The 19,312-nt window shown below is 44.0% G+C and overlaps 1 protein-coding gene across 1 annotated transcript; it reads right to left on the reverse strand.

Moving 5' to 3' along the window:
- Positions 1–713: 713 nt before the first annotated feature.
- Positions 714–18,388, reverse strand: adarb1a (adenosine deaminase RNA specific B1a). Its single transcript, XM_026158224.1, has 8 exons — positions 17,279–18,388; positions 14,476–14,590; positions 9,190–9,358; positions 8,262–8,416; positions 7,976–8,144; positions 5,826–6,007; positions 2,761–2,939; positions 714–1,698 (listed from the first exon to the last, which is right to left on the reverse strand). Exons 1-8 carry the CDS (start codon positions 18,350–18,352, stop codon positions 1,522–1,524), a joined length of 2,220 nt encoding a protein of 739 aa, XP_026014009.1. The 5' UTR covers positions 18,353–18,388; the 3' UTR covers positions 714–1,521.
- Positions 18,389–19,312: the final 924 nt, after the last annotated feature.

A 19,312-nucleotide genomic window follows, 5' to 3' on the forward strand; every position in this document is an offset into this window, starting at 1 on the left:
TCAAATTCTACATTTATTAAGTTTTGCAGCTTGTTTGCACAACAAGGCTGAATAATTATATAAATGTTTCTGAATCTAAATATTGTACTTTGGTAGAATTAAAAAATAAGTGTAGTGCAGGTCTATGATGATTTTTAGTGCTACTATCATCTAGTTTTGTTAAATCCTAAGTAGTCCTGATTTTGAACTGTTGTAGTCCTGTTTTAATTCCGGATCAGTTCTGGGTCTGGTTGAATTGGGGTTCAGTCCCTGTGTCTTGATACAGCCCTGACTGTGTTCGGCCTTGCTGCTTAATTAAAAAACTAGTTTAAGGTGTCCTGCATATGTGATATTTATTTTTTTCCTACATGAAGTCATTCTTTTTTGAACAAAACTCAAAACAGAGCCTATTAATCTTTCAGTCATTTCTACCCTCACTTCATTTCCTTTTGCTGCTCACCTCTCACACAGTGGCTCTGCTACGCTCCAATCCCTCCATATTGTGGCCAATCACATGCGAGGATATAGGATAATGTCATTGTGTGAAAAACAGAGAGGGTGAGAGAGGCGACAGTCAAGTGGAGCGTGCGTCCGTCCTCTCAGTAAGTGAGTGAGACAGTAGACAGCGGTGAGGAGGGCTGTGCGAATGCAAAAACACATAACTATGCCTGAAACCCATAAACAAAGCAGCATCTGGCTGCAGTTTAAAGACTGTTTTTGACTCTGTCTTGGTCTCGTCTCGACTTGGTCTTGTCTTGGTCTCAGATTAGGCGGTCTTGACTGCAAGTCTAATCCAACTTAAGCCAGACTGAAGAGTCACAGACTGCTAGAGTGCTTGTTTACTGTGAAGAAAGATGGGATTGAAAGATATTGAAGTCTGCCCGGCATACCCTTCATGAAAAACTGAGCTAGACCGCAACACTCCTGCAAATCTTGCAATTTAGAAATCCTGGTAACTCCAAAGTGTTCACAAAGGTCTTTTCTGACTTTTTGTTTTCCCACTGGAACTCAGGAATTATTCTTCATTCACGTTTCAGTTTCTGTAATTGATACGAAATTGACTAAAAGTAATTAAAATATTGTAACTGTTCCAACAGTTACTTGGTTGTGAACATGGCAGTTTAAGCGTGCCCAGGCATGTTAAACCGCCATGCATAAACAGACTGTAGGTGTGCTTACCTGAGAACAGAAGATGCAACGACACACATTTTTCAAGCAGATAAGACATACGAGTGTGTGTATTAGAACTCAGAAAGAAATGCTGTGTCCTTGTGAGTTTAGTCAGTGAGAGATGTGCAGCTCTGATCATTAGAGCTCCCAATACAGAATGTGAAAACAAAGGTTTTCATACTTGATTAATTTTGCATAACCATACCTGAGAAAGAACTAACAGTTTACAAAGTTGATGCTATTCTCGGTCTGTTTTTACATTTACCCTTCGTATGAAGTTGTATAATTGACTGAATATTGACCTTTTTAACATGTAGTCCAGGCTAAGAGGGAGTAGCACAATGCTACAAAATCAAGGTAGAATGAGGTACATCAGCTGGAGAGAGCAAACTGGTCCTGCTCTATAGGCTTCTTTATCCACGCGCCCAGTCCAGCATTGTGGAAGGCCCTGAAGAGTGTCTGCTTTGCAGAATGATATTCCTTTGCTGCCTGTTTGGCCTCATGGTAGCTTCTGGGTCTCACCGTTCTGATTCGCAGCATGGAGGAGAGCTATGGTATAATGGAGACAAGCCTTCACTTAGACAACAGCAACAATGTGCAACAACCAGGAATGACTTTTTAAAAATACATCTTTTTGACATTTGCCTTTATTGGACAGTGCAGGAAGAGAAAAGAGCTCGCGCGCAGGCTTTCTGGCCAGACCTCCTGCTCACACACTTTCATTATTAATCCGGTCGTTAAGTCTGACGTCATTAGCCGTAACTGGGCCCAAACTCCGCTGCAGGTCACACAATCACTGGGACATCACAGAGAGTTAAAAGCTGTCTAAACTCTTTCATCTGTAATAAAATGATCAGCGTTGCTGCTTTACCAGGTGTAACAATGAAGTTTAACATCCAGGTATCCATGAAAACAAGATTTATTACATTCAGAGTTAGAAGTTAGCAGGAAGTTAGCTCGCTAGCTTCCACCTAAACATGATATAACATGTTCTGACTGAGAGATTTCTGAAACATTAAAACGTACAGCTCTGTTATCACTTCCAAGATAAATGAAGACAGGAAACTAAACAGCAGTGACGTTTGTAGGGTTACTGAAGTTGGGCTAGCTGGTATATAATGATGTGCTACGTGACCACTAGCGCGACAAAGCTATGTTAGCATAGCATAAACAGTAAAGCTGGAGGACTTGATAAAAGTTAACGTGAGGGTTCCTGATGGTTAGAGACAAATGCAATCACATGGCAGGATGCTGTAAACGGACCAAACTTCAGCCAGGAGAACAACTGAGATAATCCATCCACAATACGAGGTTAGTCATTAATATACTGTAGCTACATCGTAATTGTTTAAAAACTGAGCTTTAAAATGATTAGCGATAATAAAAACCGAGAGGCCGACAGTGATCACTGACTGTTTTTAGGGGCTTGTTGAGATTAAATAGAACAAGATAAAAAGCATTAAAACATGTTAAAAACACAACAGCCGTATTAAATGCAGACTACTTTGGGCCCGGAAGCAGGATTCATCACGTCATCACTTAAAGACTGGATAGATACAGTATGCAATCTCACACTACAGTACATGCATTGAAAAATCAGCACTGTGTTACCTTGCAGTGTAGATTCATCCATCGGCTGTAGAGGGCATGTTTGCAAAGCCTGGAGGGTCGACCCAGATCATCTTTCCCAGTGGTGGCATTGATCAGCTCTAAACCCTTGTCCCCTACCGTCCAGTTCACACTGAAGTTTGGAGCTTTTCCTGGCTGACGGGCCTCTGTGTTACTTATTCCTGCATATTGGGCACATTAAACCATTTTAAAAAACATGAATGAGATAGCTGTTTGGCTGTACAAAAGGTCAGAGTTTCAGAGTCGGCTCATTGAAAACACCAATCCAGCCCACCGGACAGTTTTAGAAAAGGTGAGGAAATGTGTGTGTGGTGGAGGTGTGGTCCCTGGCGTAGCTGCAGCGGAGGGGTGGAGTGGTGAGCTCAGGGGGGTGGTACCGGGAGGCAGGGGAGCCACAGGTGGTGGCGATTGTATCATGAGTGTCTTCCTTCTGTGTGTCTATATAGTGACGGCAGAGTCGAGCGGGAGGTTGGCTGGACTGGAACGAGCTGTCACGGTGCATAGGTGTGTGTGTCGCATACTTCACAAGTGGTGCTAAAACCCAGTGTGGGATGTCTGACCCCCATGATGCGTCGCCCACTCAGCCTGTGCAGTTGTTGGCACAGATGCTGGCGGAGTTGGCGACGATGTGCCGGGACCAGGCCGTGGCCCAGCGGGAACATCTGATGAAGCTCCAGGAACATTCAGACCACCAGACCAAGGTCCTGGAGCAACTGGTCAAAAGGTGCTGCGTCGCCGAAGTCGCCGCCTCTGTTAGTGGTGATGCCCAGGATGGGGGACGGTGACGATCCCAGGTTTTTTTGGAGGCGTTCCGTGCTACAGCGGAACGTGCCAGTGGCTGCGAGCGGAGTGGGCCCACGGCCTGCCGCCAGCCTCGTGGAGCAGCTTCGACGATGTGTGCCGGGCCATGTTGGACCGGATGGGCCTCACCCCGGAAGACCTTCGCCGGCGGTTCTGTGCCTGCAAGCTGACTGGCGAGGATCGGCCGTTCGAAGTGGGGTGCTCGACCTAATTAAAGAAAGCTGGGAGGATGGTCCGAGCCCCGCAAAAAGACGAGATTCAGTACGTGTTGGACCTGAGAGCGAAACTCCACACTTTGGGGAGGTTATCATGGGAGAATTTGCTCCAGGCTCAGCAGCGTCAGCAGCGCCTGTATAACAGAGGGGCTAGACTCAGGCAATTTTCACCGGGAGACAGAGTGCTTGTATTACTCCCTTCTTCTAGCTCAAAGTTACTCGCCAAATGGCAAGGTCCCTTTGTGGTCACACGGCGAGTGGGGGACGTTGACTATGAGGTCGCACGGTCGGACAGGGGAGGGGCCACGCAGATTTATCACCTCAACCACCTGAAAGCATGGAGGGAGGCTGAGTCTGCTTCTCTGGTGAGCCTGGTTAAGGGGAGAGATGAGTTGGGGCTGGAGGTACCAAATTCTATCATTCCCGCCTTCCTCCATTGTGATGACCATCTCACACAGGCCCAGAGAGCGCTGCAACAGCGCTTTGTCGACATGTTCTCCCCCCTGCCCGGCCGAACGTCTCTCATTGAGCGTCATTTTGAAACACAGTCTGGCGTGACAGTGCGTTCACGGCCCTACAGGCTCCCTGAACACAAAAGGCAAATTGTTCAGAGGGAATTGGCTGAAATGCTGAAGATGGGAGTAATAGAAGAGTCACACAGCGCCTGGTGTAGCCCCATCGTTCTCATGGTGAAGAAGGATGAGACCCATCCTTCTTCACCATGAGAATGATGGGGCTACACCAGCATCAAACTGTGACACCTCCTTCAGAACCATATAGACCATATGGTTCTGAAGGAGGTGTCACTGTTTGATGCTTATCCCATGCCCTGGGTCGACGAGCTCCTGGACCGGTTAGGCACGGCCCATTTTTTCACGACACTGGATTTAACCAAGGGCTACTGACAGATTCCTTTGTCTGCAGAGTCCAAGGAGAAAACGGCCTTCTCAACTCCGCACGGTTTGTGCCAGTTCATCATGCTTCCATTCGGCTTGTTGGAGCCCCGGCCATCTTTCAGCGCCTCATTGACCGGGTGCTGCGTCCGCTCGCTGCGTATGCTGCCACCTACTTGGATGACGTGATCATCCATAGGGACACCTGGGCGGAGCATGTGCAGCGGGTGGCTGCAGTCCTGGAGTCCCTGAGGCAGGCGGGGCTCACGACCAACCCGAAGAAGTGTGCGGTTGGACGGAGGGAGGTTCAGTATTTCGGGTACCACTTGGGGGGCAGGCAGGTTCGTCCACAAGTAGAGACCGGCCCGTGCTCTACATTAGCTGGAAGCTGTCCGAGTGGGAGAGGCGGTACATTACTGTGGAGAAAGAGTGCTTGGCTATCCGGTGGGCGGTTGACTCCCTTCGCTTTATTTCCTGGGGCGCTCATTCACCCTTTGCTCGGACCATACCCCGCTGCAGTGGCTCCACCACATGAAGGATGCCAACGCCCGGATCACCCGGTGGTATCTGGCTTTACAGCCCTTTAAGTTCAAGGTGGTCCATAGGCCAGGGGCGCAGATGGCTGTGGCCGATTTCCTCGGGGGGGGGTAGGTTCGGCTGGATGGCTCACCGGCCTCAGTTGTGCGGTGGGGGTGTGTGGGGGAGGTGTGTGTGTCGCATACTTCACAGTGTGGATTTTAACTTTTAACTGTATTTTTGTACATTTTACTAATTATTCTAATAATAAAGACCCCCACGGCCATGAATGCCATCCACACTACTGGCCCACTTCACATCAGAGTGGGCTGTACATGGCCCATGATGTAAAATGGGTTTGATATCAATGCTGTGTATTGTACACAGGTTCAAAACATGTGAACACATTTTGCCAGCCATTTTCATTACCTCATGGATTATTTTACTAATTAATTGGCAACCTTTCAAATGTTAAAAATTAAAACAAAAATTATATCTCTTGGTTTGGGAATTTTCCATAAAATCTGTGAGCAGGACCTGGTTTCAGATTCTCAGAACAATCAGGTCCGAATGAACAGATCAGAGAAATCAGTGAACTGTGGAAAACTACAGTGCCTCTCACCACTGAGCAGTGGCCTGTTCAGGCTAAAGGACTGTGGCAGCTCTTCAATCTCAGTAATCCGCTGGTACATGGCTCTGGAGAGGTGGTCGGCATGGTACAGGCTGCCCAGGATGATGCTGGAGAAATAGATGGGCTCAGTAAAGTAGCTCAACAAAGAGCCTTGAAATCCGACAACGTTCCACCTGAAGGAACAGAGTAAAATCTTCAGAGAAATTGACAGAAACAAAGAAATAAAGCAGATTAGTATTTCCTGAAAATATAAATCTGATACAGGCACAGAGGGGTCTGCTGCTGTTAGTGTCCTCCTAGATTCAGCCTCTGTACACATCAACAGGATTCCCATTGATTTCTTCCAAAACACTTCAAACTAAAGTGATTCTGCAGAGCTGGTTTTAATATTTAGAACAAATGGATAGTACAAGGCTATAAATATGAAGATGGAGTGTTAAACTTGTGCATTTAGACGACAGCATAGACAATGGCTAGTAGAAATGAGTTCACACCAAAATCTATTTTGCCTATTCGACGACCTGTACAATCAAAATTCTTCTTCGCCACCGCCTTCTTCTTTGCCTTCTCCTCTGCCTTCTCCTCTGCCGCCTTCTTCTTCTCCTCTGCCGCCTTCTTCTTCTCCTCTGCCGCCTTCTTCTTCTCCTCTGCCGCTTCTCCTCCGCCGCCTTCTTCTTCTCCTCCTCCGCCGCCTTCTTCTTCTCCTCCTCCGCCGCCTTCTCTCCTCCTCCGCCGCCTTCTTCTTCTCCTCCGCCGCCTTCTTCTTCTCCTCCTCCGCCGCCTTCTTCTTCTCCTCCTCCGCCGCCTTCTTCTTCTCCTCCTCCGCCGCCTTCTTCTCCTCCTCCGCCGCCTTCTTCTTCTCCTCCTCCGCCGCCTTCTCCTCCTCCTCCGCCGCCTTCTCCTCCGCCGCCGCCTTCTCCTCCGCCGCCGCCTTCTTCTCCGCCGCCGCCTTCTTCTCCGCCGCCGCCTTCTTCTTCTCCTCCTTCTCCTTCTTGCCATTAGCTCACTCTGAATTAGGAGGAAACCAAATGTGTCCAATGATGATGATGACAGCTGAGCCCATTTCATTTAAGTTTGCCTGGCTAATGTTATCTCACGATGTGGAAGCATAAGATGCTTGTTCATAGTATTCCCAGAGTACTATTATTTATTTAATAAAACATTAAATAAAACCAAGGCTCATGGATGTACTTGGTTATTACATATTGTATCGGCCCAGCCTCTCAGCAGTGCCTTGTATAATTTTCTTTCCAGCCACAAAGGCCACCTTAGAAAGTTAGTAATTAGGGCACATATCATATTGAAGAAGGTAAAAAGGGTTAGTATGTTTATAAATGCTATGTTGAAAATCCCTTGCTCAGCTAAAAATGAACTTCAGAAATTTTTGACAAAACTCTCAAATTTATATGAGGGGGTGGGGAGGGTATAATTTTAATGTTATCTGTATATCTGTGAAGGTTCTCGGTCATGCAGGTCATGGTAGTCTAAGGAGCTTGGAAAGAAAAGCGTCTGGACTTCTTTCAGTTGCTTGAAGACGTTTCACCTCTCATCCGAGAAGCTTCTTCAGTTCTAGAACGAAGCATCTATGTCCACTGTGAACAATCATCTTTGAACAGAGGGCGGGGCTTACGACACCAACTATCTGTCATCTATAATCCAGTTTTGAGATCCTTCCCAGATGCTTTAACTCCCACTCACACCCTGGGCCATCTGACCTCAGGAAATCACATGATAGGGTGGGGCCAGGTTTCACAGTAGGTCCACCCGAAACCTTAGCTGATTGTGACCCACGTCGATTTTCACACCTTGCCTCATGTGATTAGGTAGTCGATCATAAGGGGGTCCATGACCTTCTTGGGGGGACACTCCCATAGGGCTTAAAATCTGGTACTCTCCACCAATTTTTCTTAGAATTTAAGAACTTCTCAGATGAAATGTCTTCAAGAAAACTTAAGTCCAGACGCTTTTGTTTCCAAGCTCCTTAGATTGTTATCTGTACTTTCATACTTTACAAAGATTATATAAAGGGCCCAGGTATAAGAGCTTTTATGCCCTTATACCTGGCCATAAAAGCCCCCAGGAAAGGACAACATGTGATGTTGCTAATCACCATGTGAGCATGTAACAAACAAAACAGACACCTTGCAATCTTGTCGCTGCAAGACATGGTAAGCAGCCTTTCTCCGTGAAGAACACCGTCCCATGTCTTGATGGTGTTACTGGAGTGCACAGGTATGGTTCCCTCACCAGACTCAATTTTAGTGCGCAGCTGCCCACGGGCCTTTCTGTTGGGATGTCCATCTCCCTGATCTGACACAGGTAAAAAAATCACTGACGACATAACAGTAACCTACATATTTTCAGGCAAACAAATATTGTTTCATCACTATGAATCTCTATTTGTAACGATCATAATAATCCACTTACCGTCCACTCCGCCTTCATGAGGTGAAAAGATGCGAGCATCACCACAGGGGGAGGTGCTGATATACAGGTGGAATTGGACATTTTCCTTTACTCTGAAGCCTTGACTGTTATCGCACCGCATAAAAATGGATTTCTGATGTTCTTCTTCACTGTTACTAAAACAGAAATGCAGACAAAAGACTGGTAGGCTAGCAGTGCTTTCTGAAATGTTCAGAACGGCTGGTTGACAGTAATTGCTCATTTGTTAAAACACTAGAGGGGTGTGAAAAAGTGTTTGCCTCCTTCCTGATTTAATATTTTTTCCATTTCTATTACACTTAAATGTTTCAGATGATCAAACAAATATAAACATTAGAAAGAGATAACACTAGTAAACAAGGTCAAAACAAAGTTTTGACCTGAAACCGGTTGAGATGCTGTGGCATGACCTTAAACAGGTGGTTAATAGTCGAAAACCCTCGAATGTGGCTGAAATACAACAATTATGGAAAGTGGGCCAAAATTCCTCTGCAGTGCTGTAAAAGAGTTATTGCTAGTTATTGCAAATGCTTGACTGCAGTTGTTGCTGCTAAGGGTGGCCCAAAGAGCTATTTGGTTTCGGGGCCATCGCCAATCACTTTTTCCACACATGGCCATGTAGGTTTGGATTTTTTCCTCCTTAATAATAGACACGTTTACTTGTGTTATCTTTGTCTAATATTTATATTTTTGTTTAATGATCTGAAACATTTAGGTATGACAAACATACAGAAAATAGGAAATCAGCAAGGACCCAAACACTTTTTCACACCACTGTAGAAACAGTCAACAGACCAACTGTATTTAGTTCTTTTGATTCAGTAAGTAAGGGTAAAGACTGCTTTGGTAGATTCAGTTCTATGTACAGTGTTTGTAGGGAGCACTTTGAAAGTAGGTGGGAGGCTTTTACCTGAGGAAGTACTCCAGCTGGGAGTACAGGAACCTAATGAGAGACCGACGAGCTACAATCTCTGCATGGCAGTCATTGAGGGCCAAACCTCGGTTACTCATGTATTCACGACCGATGCACTTTGTCCCTGTGGATACGCAGATGACCTGAGCCTCCTTCACATCTGCACCTGGATGGGTAAAACATTGCACTGGTTCATAAGGTCCCTAACATCTTGTCACTTCAGCCGAATCAATTTGACCGCTTCAACTTCAGCATATTTTATTATCCAGAAAATTTAAAATGAATAGTGTCTGGAACAGTTTTTCTTCAAGGAAAGATGTCCTGCTGAGAAACCACTCTCAGAGTAACCGGGCTACCACGTGCCTGCTTATGTGGCTTCAACTGAAAATCTCCCTGTTTCTTTTATCTTTCCACATATCTTATCTTCCAATCTGCATAATAAGGATACCTGTCCAAACATGGCCCTGTCTCCCTCCTCTTACCCCAGCCAATTGCTGCATATGGCTGCCCGTACCTGAGCCTTGTTCCACCAGAGGTTACTTCCTGTTAAAAGCTGTTTTACCTTCCTACTGTCACCAAATGCTTGTTTATAGGAGACCAGTAAGCTCCAGTATGAAGAGTTGGACAGCATCAGGCCCTGACATGATTCATGCCGGCTGAAGGAGCTGCCTGGACTCCACAAGCGTCTGGCAGCACAAACCAGCTGATCTGGAACCACATAACTACTGACCATTTTCTCCTGATCCATTGTCCGCAACAGAATGCCAATTTTCCTTCCTGAAAGATTCAGCCTATTCATGAGCCCATCAGTACAAAATGAAGCTGAACTCCCAGGATCTAGAAAAGCAAAGGTTATCAGTGACTGATTACCTTTCTTGGACTTCACTCTAACTGGTATCATGGACAGAGCACTATTTTGCTCACCAGCCCCAGTAACACCACTGCTTTGCACAGCACACGAAGGACCTTCATCTGGTGGTTCTCTCCCTCCTATAGTTTGCATTGAAACGCTTTCCCTCTGCTTGGAGTGGATATGTAAGAGTGTGGGATGTTTCTGATTACAGACTTTACACAAGAGACGTTTCCTACAGTCCTTGCTTCTGTGCCCAATGCGCAGACAACCAAAACACACCATTCTCTTTCAAAAAAGATAATCTTTCACAGTGTAACTTTCTTTCAAATGAAGGACACAAATCCAACATATGCCCTGCTCCACAAAACAAGCAAGCCTTGGTCACAACTGAACCACTCAAACGCCTCAACACTGGCTCAATCTTCCCTTCCACCTTGGCCACCGTAGTAGCAAAACTACTCCTCTTAGCCTTAGGGTAAAACTAAGACTTAACATTCCTCGCCTCTTTTCTGATGGCTGTTGGAGGATCCTGTATGTCTCCAAACAATGGGTCACTTACGATCTTCACTTGCCTTTTGACAAACTCAACAATATCGCTAAAAACCACTTTGTGTTGAAACCTCTCCTGCAGATCGCACACCACATTCCTTCATTTATCCCTGAGCTTATAAGGCAACTTTTTTATAACTGCTTGCATGTTAGCAGAGACATCCAACTCATGCAAGGACTCAACGTCTCCCATTGCATTGCAACATTGCCTTAATAAACACCCATATTCCTGCAAAGCCTTCACGTCATCAGATTGTATAGGAGGCCATTTACTGACCCTTTCAATGTAGGCAGCAGCAATTCTCAGCGAATTGCCAAAGTTCTCCTGGAGCAAAGATTTAGCTTTAGCATATCCATACTCAGCAGTGCACCAATACAGTGAGTCCATTTAAACCAACGCACTTAATCAAAAAAGGAGCAACTCATATGGCTCCTATACCCCCAAAGGAGGTGGAGAATGAACGAGCTAAGATCCTGTGGGACAGATAGAGCTTTCTTGCTGCCACTCGTCCTGTCAAACCGGCAGCTTGCAGTTTTCTCTTCACAGCTGAAATTGAGACTTTCTCACTACGACCACTATTGAGCTGCTTGAAGCTGTTGTCCTGTGAGCCGCCATCACACAGCTCTTAACTTTCAGAAACTTTTCCTCTGAGTCAGTCGTGTCTTTGGGTCTGCAGACCTCCTGCTGTCACAGTTTCTGAGCCTTTGATGCTGAAGGAAACTGGACTCACTGACACCTTGACTTTCTTTGCAGATCTACGTTTATAAGTGTTATGATGGTCTGTCTCTCTTCCATTGGTTTTTCTCACCATGTTTGTAGCAACACACTACTTTCTGCAGTACAATACTGTTCAGCTGATGCTCACGAGGGTACATCAGTGTGTCCCAGCACTGCTTTTATGCAGACAGAGGGGGAAGTAATCCAGAAAAGTTGGAACAGCTGTGGGAATTAGTAGCAGCAGCTTTCAAGGCTTGATCAACCTGCATTGCTGCAGAACAAGTTACACTGAACTGGACTTCCAATGATGGACTAAATTCGTCACTCACCTTTGTTTGGTGCGTGTTTATATATCACTAATGTATTTAATCATTAACAATCCTTTAGTTTACCATATTTCCAGTCTCTCTCTCTCTGCTGTCTTCTCTTTACTCTCACCTCAAACATGATGGATGACTGTCCCTCCATGAACATGGTTCTACCAGATGTTTCTTCCTCTTAAAAGATAGATTTTCCTTCCCACTCATGCTTGCTCACATGAGCCATCTTTTGTTGTGAAGTAGTGCTTTCACTGAACTGAAACTTATCAACTTGGTAGATTAGTGTTTTCTATTTATAACCTTTACTCAATTTTGATGTAACATCGTCCATAATCTCTTCACTAGTACATTTCTGATCATGACATGACCTCGAACAATTAGCCGGCCCAAGTTATGATAAATCGGATTTGCACTGGTTCTTGAAGAGCACTGCAATGCACAATGAGCAGCATGATTTAAACTTGGAACTTTTAATTACTTTAGTTGAAACACCTCCACACAATAATCAAGCTGTAACTAACCTAATGTATTCAAAATATTTGGTGTCATTTATTTTGGAACTTTTCCCACCGCTGACAGAGCTCTACCCATTTTACTCACAAGATTATCAAGTTGTGTAGCCCATGTGCATAAGCTGTAAAGCAGATATAGACCATCAAACATTATACCAGTCTATTGTTGTTGGACCTCGTTCTGAAGCATGATCATGCACCATGTTTGGTTTCACTCGTGTCTTCTCACTGTTGAGACTGTCAGAGACTGCTGATTAATTGTGTATATATTTATTTACATTTATATTTCTTCATACATTCTTATATAGTTCTATATTGTGTATTGTGTATTTTGTATTTTGTTGTACAGTTATTTTATTTTCAACTTTAATTTATATTTTATCTTTATCTTATTCTTCCAGTTAAATTTACCTTCATTCTAATTTGTGTTGTACAGTTATTTCATTTTTAACCTTAATTTATATTTTATTCCTTCTTAGTTAAATTTACCCTTTTTAATTTTTCTATTTATTTCCTATCTTATTCATAGCCTTTTCCTTTTTTGTTCTCTTTAGGTCACGAGCAGTTGTCCAAGCATTTCACTACATATCGTACTGTGTATGACTGTGTACGTGACAAATAAAATTTGAATTTGATTTGATTTTGATTTTTAATTTTTAAACATTTAATTCTATATAGTCCCACACGGGGGAATTTCTAGTCCTCTGCATTTAACCCATTCACTTAGTGGGCAGCTACCAATCCAGCACCTGGGGAGCTGTGTGTAGAGATGGAACCTCAGGGTAACCGCTCAGTGGATTCAAACCCCCGACCCCCTTCTGATCATGGGCCGACCACTCTACCTACTGAGTTATCCCTGCCCCAGCTGGTTTAAAGAAGTTCCTGAGTTCAAATTGGTTGATTTGATTAACAGCAGTTGCTTGACCTCCAACCGACGGCCACTTTGCCCCTGAACTAATGGTTCAGCTGATACTGTGATTTAGATGCATTAAGATCAATGCCAGGCCACCAGATGTTGACATGCTAGGAGTAAGGGTTACCTTAGCTAATGTAAATGTATTATTTTCATACCTCCTCTCAATGCCTCCCCCTATTGTACCTGTGTCCCTTTGTGTGCCTGCTGTCATGTATAGAAAATATGCTCACATGTGCAGTTACAGTGCAGCCCAGAAGAAACAGAATATTAAGTATCCCAATAGTCTGGTCTTTGTAAGAAGTGTAAAAGTTTATCAGTAATTGAATTTGCCTAATTTACATATTTGATTCTAAGCTGTAGTTATAGTAAGATTGATCTTTCTGCATTAAGCCAGCTTTACATGTAGTACTAGTAAGGCTTTCATTCAAACTAATACTTCACTATTTGACTTGTGAATAAACAGATTATAAAGAGAGACGCATCCATCCCACCTTGGATCCATCCCACAACTGTATTAAACCCCCCAAAATATGACTATCCAGAGTTGGGACCAGGAAGCAGAGTCGCAGTCTTACACGCCTCTCTGCAGCTTCTCTCCTCCTGCTACCCCCCAAACCCATCTCCATAGAGACTGTGTCAGCTCCCAAACAGACAAAAAACAAACTAAAAACCAGCAACAAACAACTTAAACATTGAATTCAAAATCCTGCTCCTCACATACAAGGTCTTAAATAATCAGGCCCCATCTTATCTTAATGACCTTGTAGTACCATATCACCCTATTAGAGCACTTCGCTCTCGCTCTGCAGGCCTACTTGTTGTTCCTAGAGTATTTAAAAGTAGAATGGGAGGCAGAGCCTTCAGTTTTCAGGCCCCTCTTCTGTGGAACCAGCTTCCAGTTTGGATTCAGGAGACAGACACTATCTCTACTTTCAAGATTAGGCTTCAAACTTCCCTTTTTGCTAAAGCATATAGTTAGGGCTGGACCAGGTGACCCTGAATCCTCCCTTAGTTATGCTGCAATAGGTGTAGGCTGCTGGGGATTCCCATGATGCACTGGGAGTTTCTTCTTCAGTCACTATGTGTTAATAGACCTCTCTGCATTTCCCTTCCCACTGTCACCAAAGTGCTTGCTCACAGGGGGTCATATGATTGTTGGGTTTTTCTCTGTATGTATTGTAGGGTCTACCTTACAGTATAAAGCACCTTGAGGCGACTGTTGTTGTGATTTGGTGCTGTATAAATAAAAGTCATTTGAATTGAGTTGAACAAGTACGCGTACCTCACTATAGATCTCCTGCAGATTTGGTTGGGGGTTGGTGGCATGAGCCTTATGTACACATTTAAACTCTCGGAGCAGCTGGGATCAGACTAGCAACCTTCTAATTAGGAGATGACCTGGGCTACAAGAATACCTGCTGTCATGACAACACCTGCCAAGACTTTCCGTTGAGCATGTGGAGCCCTGAAGTTATCCGTCAGTTTGCTGAACTTATCAATAACTAGATGAGAGACTGCATCTGCCAGGACCTGAGGAGTGACACATAAGTGCAACAGTGAAATAATGTGAAATAAGACATAACAAATATCCAACCAACAATTTTAGAGAAGCAACTGTTATTCAATTGTATTTAACAAACATTAGCAAAAGAAAATGTTAGTGAAGGAGGATAAGAAGTTACTTAAAGCAGCTTAAATCCATATTTCAGTATATCATTCCTTATTTCATTAAGGAATGCTGCATAACTGTGAAAGCCAAGCAGGGATGTGAGTAGCTTCAAAAAACACCCAAATCCTTTAATTCAACAAATGACTTGGAAAGGCTGGTATAACAAATTGCAGTGTTTGAATAGCACACAGAGGGTTAACATAGCAGCTTTGTTGTAATATAGGAATTGGAAGCATGTTTATATAGCTTCTCAGCATCATGAAAGTCATCTCCTAAAGCTATCATCTTCAATCAGCCTTAGACAGCGTGGTCATGAGCAATGAGGATCTGTCCATGATCAATACAGCCCTGCCTCATTCAACTCAGGCTGTAGTCCAAAAGAAATCCTCACTCCTGATTTCTTTTTCTTATATTTGTCACTTACATGGTTCAGGTAATCACTTTAAATCCCCCTCATCAGAACAGGAATGGATTTGTTGCACAATCACATCCGTATTCTCCAAAAGTTGATTCTGTTCATCTGGATGTTTTCAGTGGGAGAAACGTTTTGTCATCATCAGGTGACGTCTTCAGTCTCAGCTGACTGCAGGTTCCAATCTTATAAACAGGACATTTGCATAATGACTGAAACCAGCCCACTGAAGGAACAATGGGCTGGGAGGTCAGTTCCTTAATCTTAATTATGCAAATTCTCATGACCATTGATCAACAACCACTGATCAATAACCATGAGTCCCATTCACAGAGAGGTGGGGAATGGCTGCAATCACAGCATTGTAAGATGGTGACAGATGTACCCTTAGGCCCCTCCTCGATTCAGAGATGGTCTTTCTCTTTTCACGTAAATGGACTCCTTGACTCCGCCCTCAAACCAGCGTTCCTCCCTGTCCAGGATGTTACATCCTCATCATTGAAAGAGTGTCCACTGGCCTGTAGGTGTAGATAGACTGCAGAGTCCTGGCCTGACGAGGTGGCTCTGCTGTGTTGTAGCCAGAGGTTGTTTGGTTTCCCTGATGCATAAATCCTGGCAATCCTCCTATGGCGTGATCTTTGTGCCACTATTTTGAGCGCACGTAAAAAAAAGTTTGCAGGTGCAAGTGTTGCATTTTGAGGAGAAATTTATTTTGAGCGAAGAAAAGCTGAATTTGAGTGAACAAAATTCATTGCTGCGTGCAAAACATGTATTTCAGTGTTTGCTATTATCCACACACACAACAGCAGCCCCTCTCGCTCAGTTTTTGCATTTGCGCTCGATCACAATGTGTTGCTCACGCTCTCAACATTTCTGCCCGTGCCTTCAACTCTTTCTCTACACCGTTATATTTGTGCCACAAAACCAGCCAATCACAGACTTGGATGCAAAAAAACCTGATTGGCTGTTCTGGTCTCCAATCAGCTCGAAATGACAAAATGCAATATCACAGAATGCATTTCATGCAAAACTCAAACGAGGCAGTGGCGGAGGAAGACAGAGGGGCGGAGTTTGAAATGTTACTCTTTCTGGGTCACAAAATAAACTTTTAAGATATTTTCATGCGAGAATGTTTCTGTGTAAACTTCAAATATCTGCTCGATTCATCAAGACATCACATATTTGCAAAAGTGCTCTAACGTTTTCGGAGATGCCCGTTACCCACCAGCTGACCGGGTGGTCACTCGGGTTAAACATAATATAAAAGGCTGAACTGACAAAAAAATCACCGACTACACCACCAGGTATTACAGGAAAAACCATAAAGCCTTTGAACTAAAACAAACACTGTTGTGACGGTGATGTACACTGTCTTGTTGGTATGATTTGTATCACCTTCATGTTTCCCTCTCACCACGTATCCAAACCGATATCATGAGCAGCAGCTTTTACAGCAATTTATTTTTTATGTGCACTCAGAATAGTGGCACAAAAATAACGCCATATCCTCCTGGCACTTAACAGCGTACACTATGTTACTCTGCAAATGTACTGTTTATAAGGCTGGGGAAACCTGCAGTCAGCTGAGACTGAAGAAGTCACCTGGATGAGTGACGAAACGTTTCTCCTGGATGACTGAGCATGCATCAAGACACATCCGTGTTCCACTTTTCCATCGTTTCTGGTTAAAGAAAGGGGCTCTTACAGAGTTCAAGAACTCTCAAAATAGAGCATCGCTGAAGTTCATCAGAAACCCCGGCCAGCAAATTAGATAAAGGATTTAAACATGAGCTAAGATCAAATGCAGAGTTACTCTTCTATGTAGTTACGGTCAGCTAAGCACCTCGAAGAAACTGTTGTTGTGATTTGGTGCTATTTAAATAAAATTGAATTGAACAGTCTTTGCTGGTCCCAATGCACAGACATGCATAATTCTGGCCCTGTGTATTAAAAGAAATCCAAAATAAATACAAACTTGTTTTTTAAAGTTATTAAAGATGCTGTATAATCATCTCACCCTCACCAATGATGATCTGAAACATGTGTGACAAATATGCTGTCATCAGGAAGAGGCCACACATACGTCAGTCTGTCAGTGAGTCAGACGGAGGGACAGACTGATTTCTTCCATGCTCACCTGTGGCTGGTGAAGCTGCAGTCCCTCTCTGGGTATTGGCTGTCGTGATGGTGTCTGGTCCAGCTGTATCTTAAAGAGAGCAGACAGAGCAGCTTGGGCAGCCCGAGTCTTGGCCAGCTTCTTATTGCGCCCAGAACCCAGGAAATTCTCAGAGTCTACCGTCACCGACATGACAAAGTTCTTGGCATGACTCTCCCCGCTTTCTGACACAAAGTCATACTTGAGGCCTGGCCGCACCTCATTGAGAAACATGACAGGATTCTTGCCGGCTGTTAGGGAGATGAAGGCGGAGGGTGCTGGAGGTATGGGAGACTGTGCCAGGTTTGGGACAGGAGAGGATGGCAATGGGTACTCTATTCCCAGTGAACTGAAGAAACTGGTATTGGAACCAAGGTAAAAAGTGTCTTCTGTAGGGTTGAATGTCTCCGATGCACTAAAGAGCATATCTGGAATGGCATGATCCGAGGTGAAGTCCGTGTGAGCAGACAGGGTCCGGCCCATGGCAGCATGTGCTTCCGATGCATTAGGAAACTGGACGAAGGAGCACAGTGCCTTTTCTGCTGCACTCAGCTTAGCCTTCTTCTTGGTAGGACCCAGACCTTCAAAAACCTGCCCATTGACCTCCACGGTCATCTCAAAGACTGGTGCATGGACCGGCCCAGTCTGAGAGAGGAGCTTATACTGCAACCCTGGCTTGATCTCGTTCAGCTGCATAAGAGCATTTTTGGGGGGTATGGGCCGAGGGACTTTCTTACGCTTCCTGGGCCTGTACCTGGAATTGGTATGTCCATTATTGCCTTCTTCTAAGGGACGTTTCCGCCCATGCCTCGCATTCCCACTGGGGAGTTGAACAGCCTCAGCTGCAATTCCCTCTTTGGAGACGTGGTTGTCCCGGTTCTGATTTTCCTTAACGCTGCATGAACCTGCAGTGCCCAGAAAGAGTAACTCACTATGCCTTTGTTGAAGGATCTTGTAAATGGAAAATTTAGAGATTGCTTTATCTTGTGGATGTAGATCGTTAACATTTAATACTTTCCTTAACATGGAAAGCTTAATATGTATCTCATTATACATTACTCACTATGTATCTTTCCTGAAGTCTTTCTCGAAATGATTTTATATTTTGGGAATACAGTAAAAGGAGCTTGGAAAGAAAGTGACTTTAAGTTTTGTGAAGACATTTCACCGCTCATCCAAGAGGCCTCGTCATTTCTAAAACCCAATGGTGGAGAGTCATTGGTGTTTAAACCCTCGTGGGGGTTGTCCCTACACTGCTTCGACCTGGATGACTGAAAACCTACATAAACAGTCTGGGGGCACACATCACAAGGCCCGGTCAACAAAGCCAAACTTGGTGCCAATTTTCATTTATAACATCCTCACGCAACAGCTTAATAGGTTACTCTGTCCAGTGTTACGTACAGAAAACATTCCTATAAAATGCAGGATTCACCTTATATATATGTAGCAAAGGTTTTAAGGAAATGTGGTTACCAGAGATTAGAGTCAGCAGCATCTGAACAAATGTGGAGTAAACCCATAATCTCCCCTTCTGTTTTCAGACTATTATGCTTAAAATGTTATCTTATTTAACAGAAATTGTATTCTAATTACTTTGTAAATTCTGGATATTTGGCCAAAAATATCCTGGAAGCGACGCTGGAGGAACACTGGGCTTACACAGGACAGGGACAGGATTACTGCTGTCTAACACGAATAATAAAGTGTGTACTGTACTACTTCTGGAACGTAACTCTTAGGGGTCTTTAGAGGGAACTTCTTTAAGAGCAAGGGAACAAGCATAATCTGCCATCAAATCAGACTGAAGTCTCATAGTAGATCAATCCTAAAAAGAAGCTAAAGATGATACATGTTCAAGGACCATCCTATGTGAATATGTGGGATATTTAAATAATAATTGTGTTTCCTCATAAAATACCTGGACATATATTATGTATTATTCATTTATTTTTAAATTTCAAATGAAGACTTTATCTTTAGCAGGATTTGAAACAAAGACATTAGTGACTCACT

The sequence above is a fragment of the Astatotilapia calliptera genome, chromosome 23 (assembly GCF_900246225.1).
Source record: "Astatotilapia calliptera chromosome 23, fAstCal1.2, whole genome shotgun sequence".
NCBI lineage: Eukaryota > Metazoa > Chordata > Actinopteri > Cichliformes > Cichlidae > Astatotilapia > Astatotilapia calliptera.

Bases quoted from the DNA above. Each gene is read 5' to 3' on its own strand.
- adarb1a (XM_026158224.1), bottom strand. From the start codon at position 18,352: ATGTATAATGAGATACATATTAAGCTTTCCATGTTAAGGAAAGTATTA. The intron at 8,417-9,189 runs GTAAAAGCCTCC...TTTCTGTTTTAG, and splicing joins CAGCTGGAGTACTTCCTCAG to TAACAGTGAAGAAGAACATC. The intron at 2,940-5,825 runs GTGAGAGGCACT...CCCAATATGCAG, and splicing joins GAACAGGCCACTGCTCAGTG to GAATAAGTAACACAGAGGCC.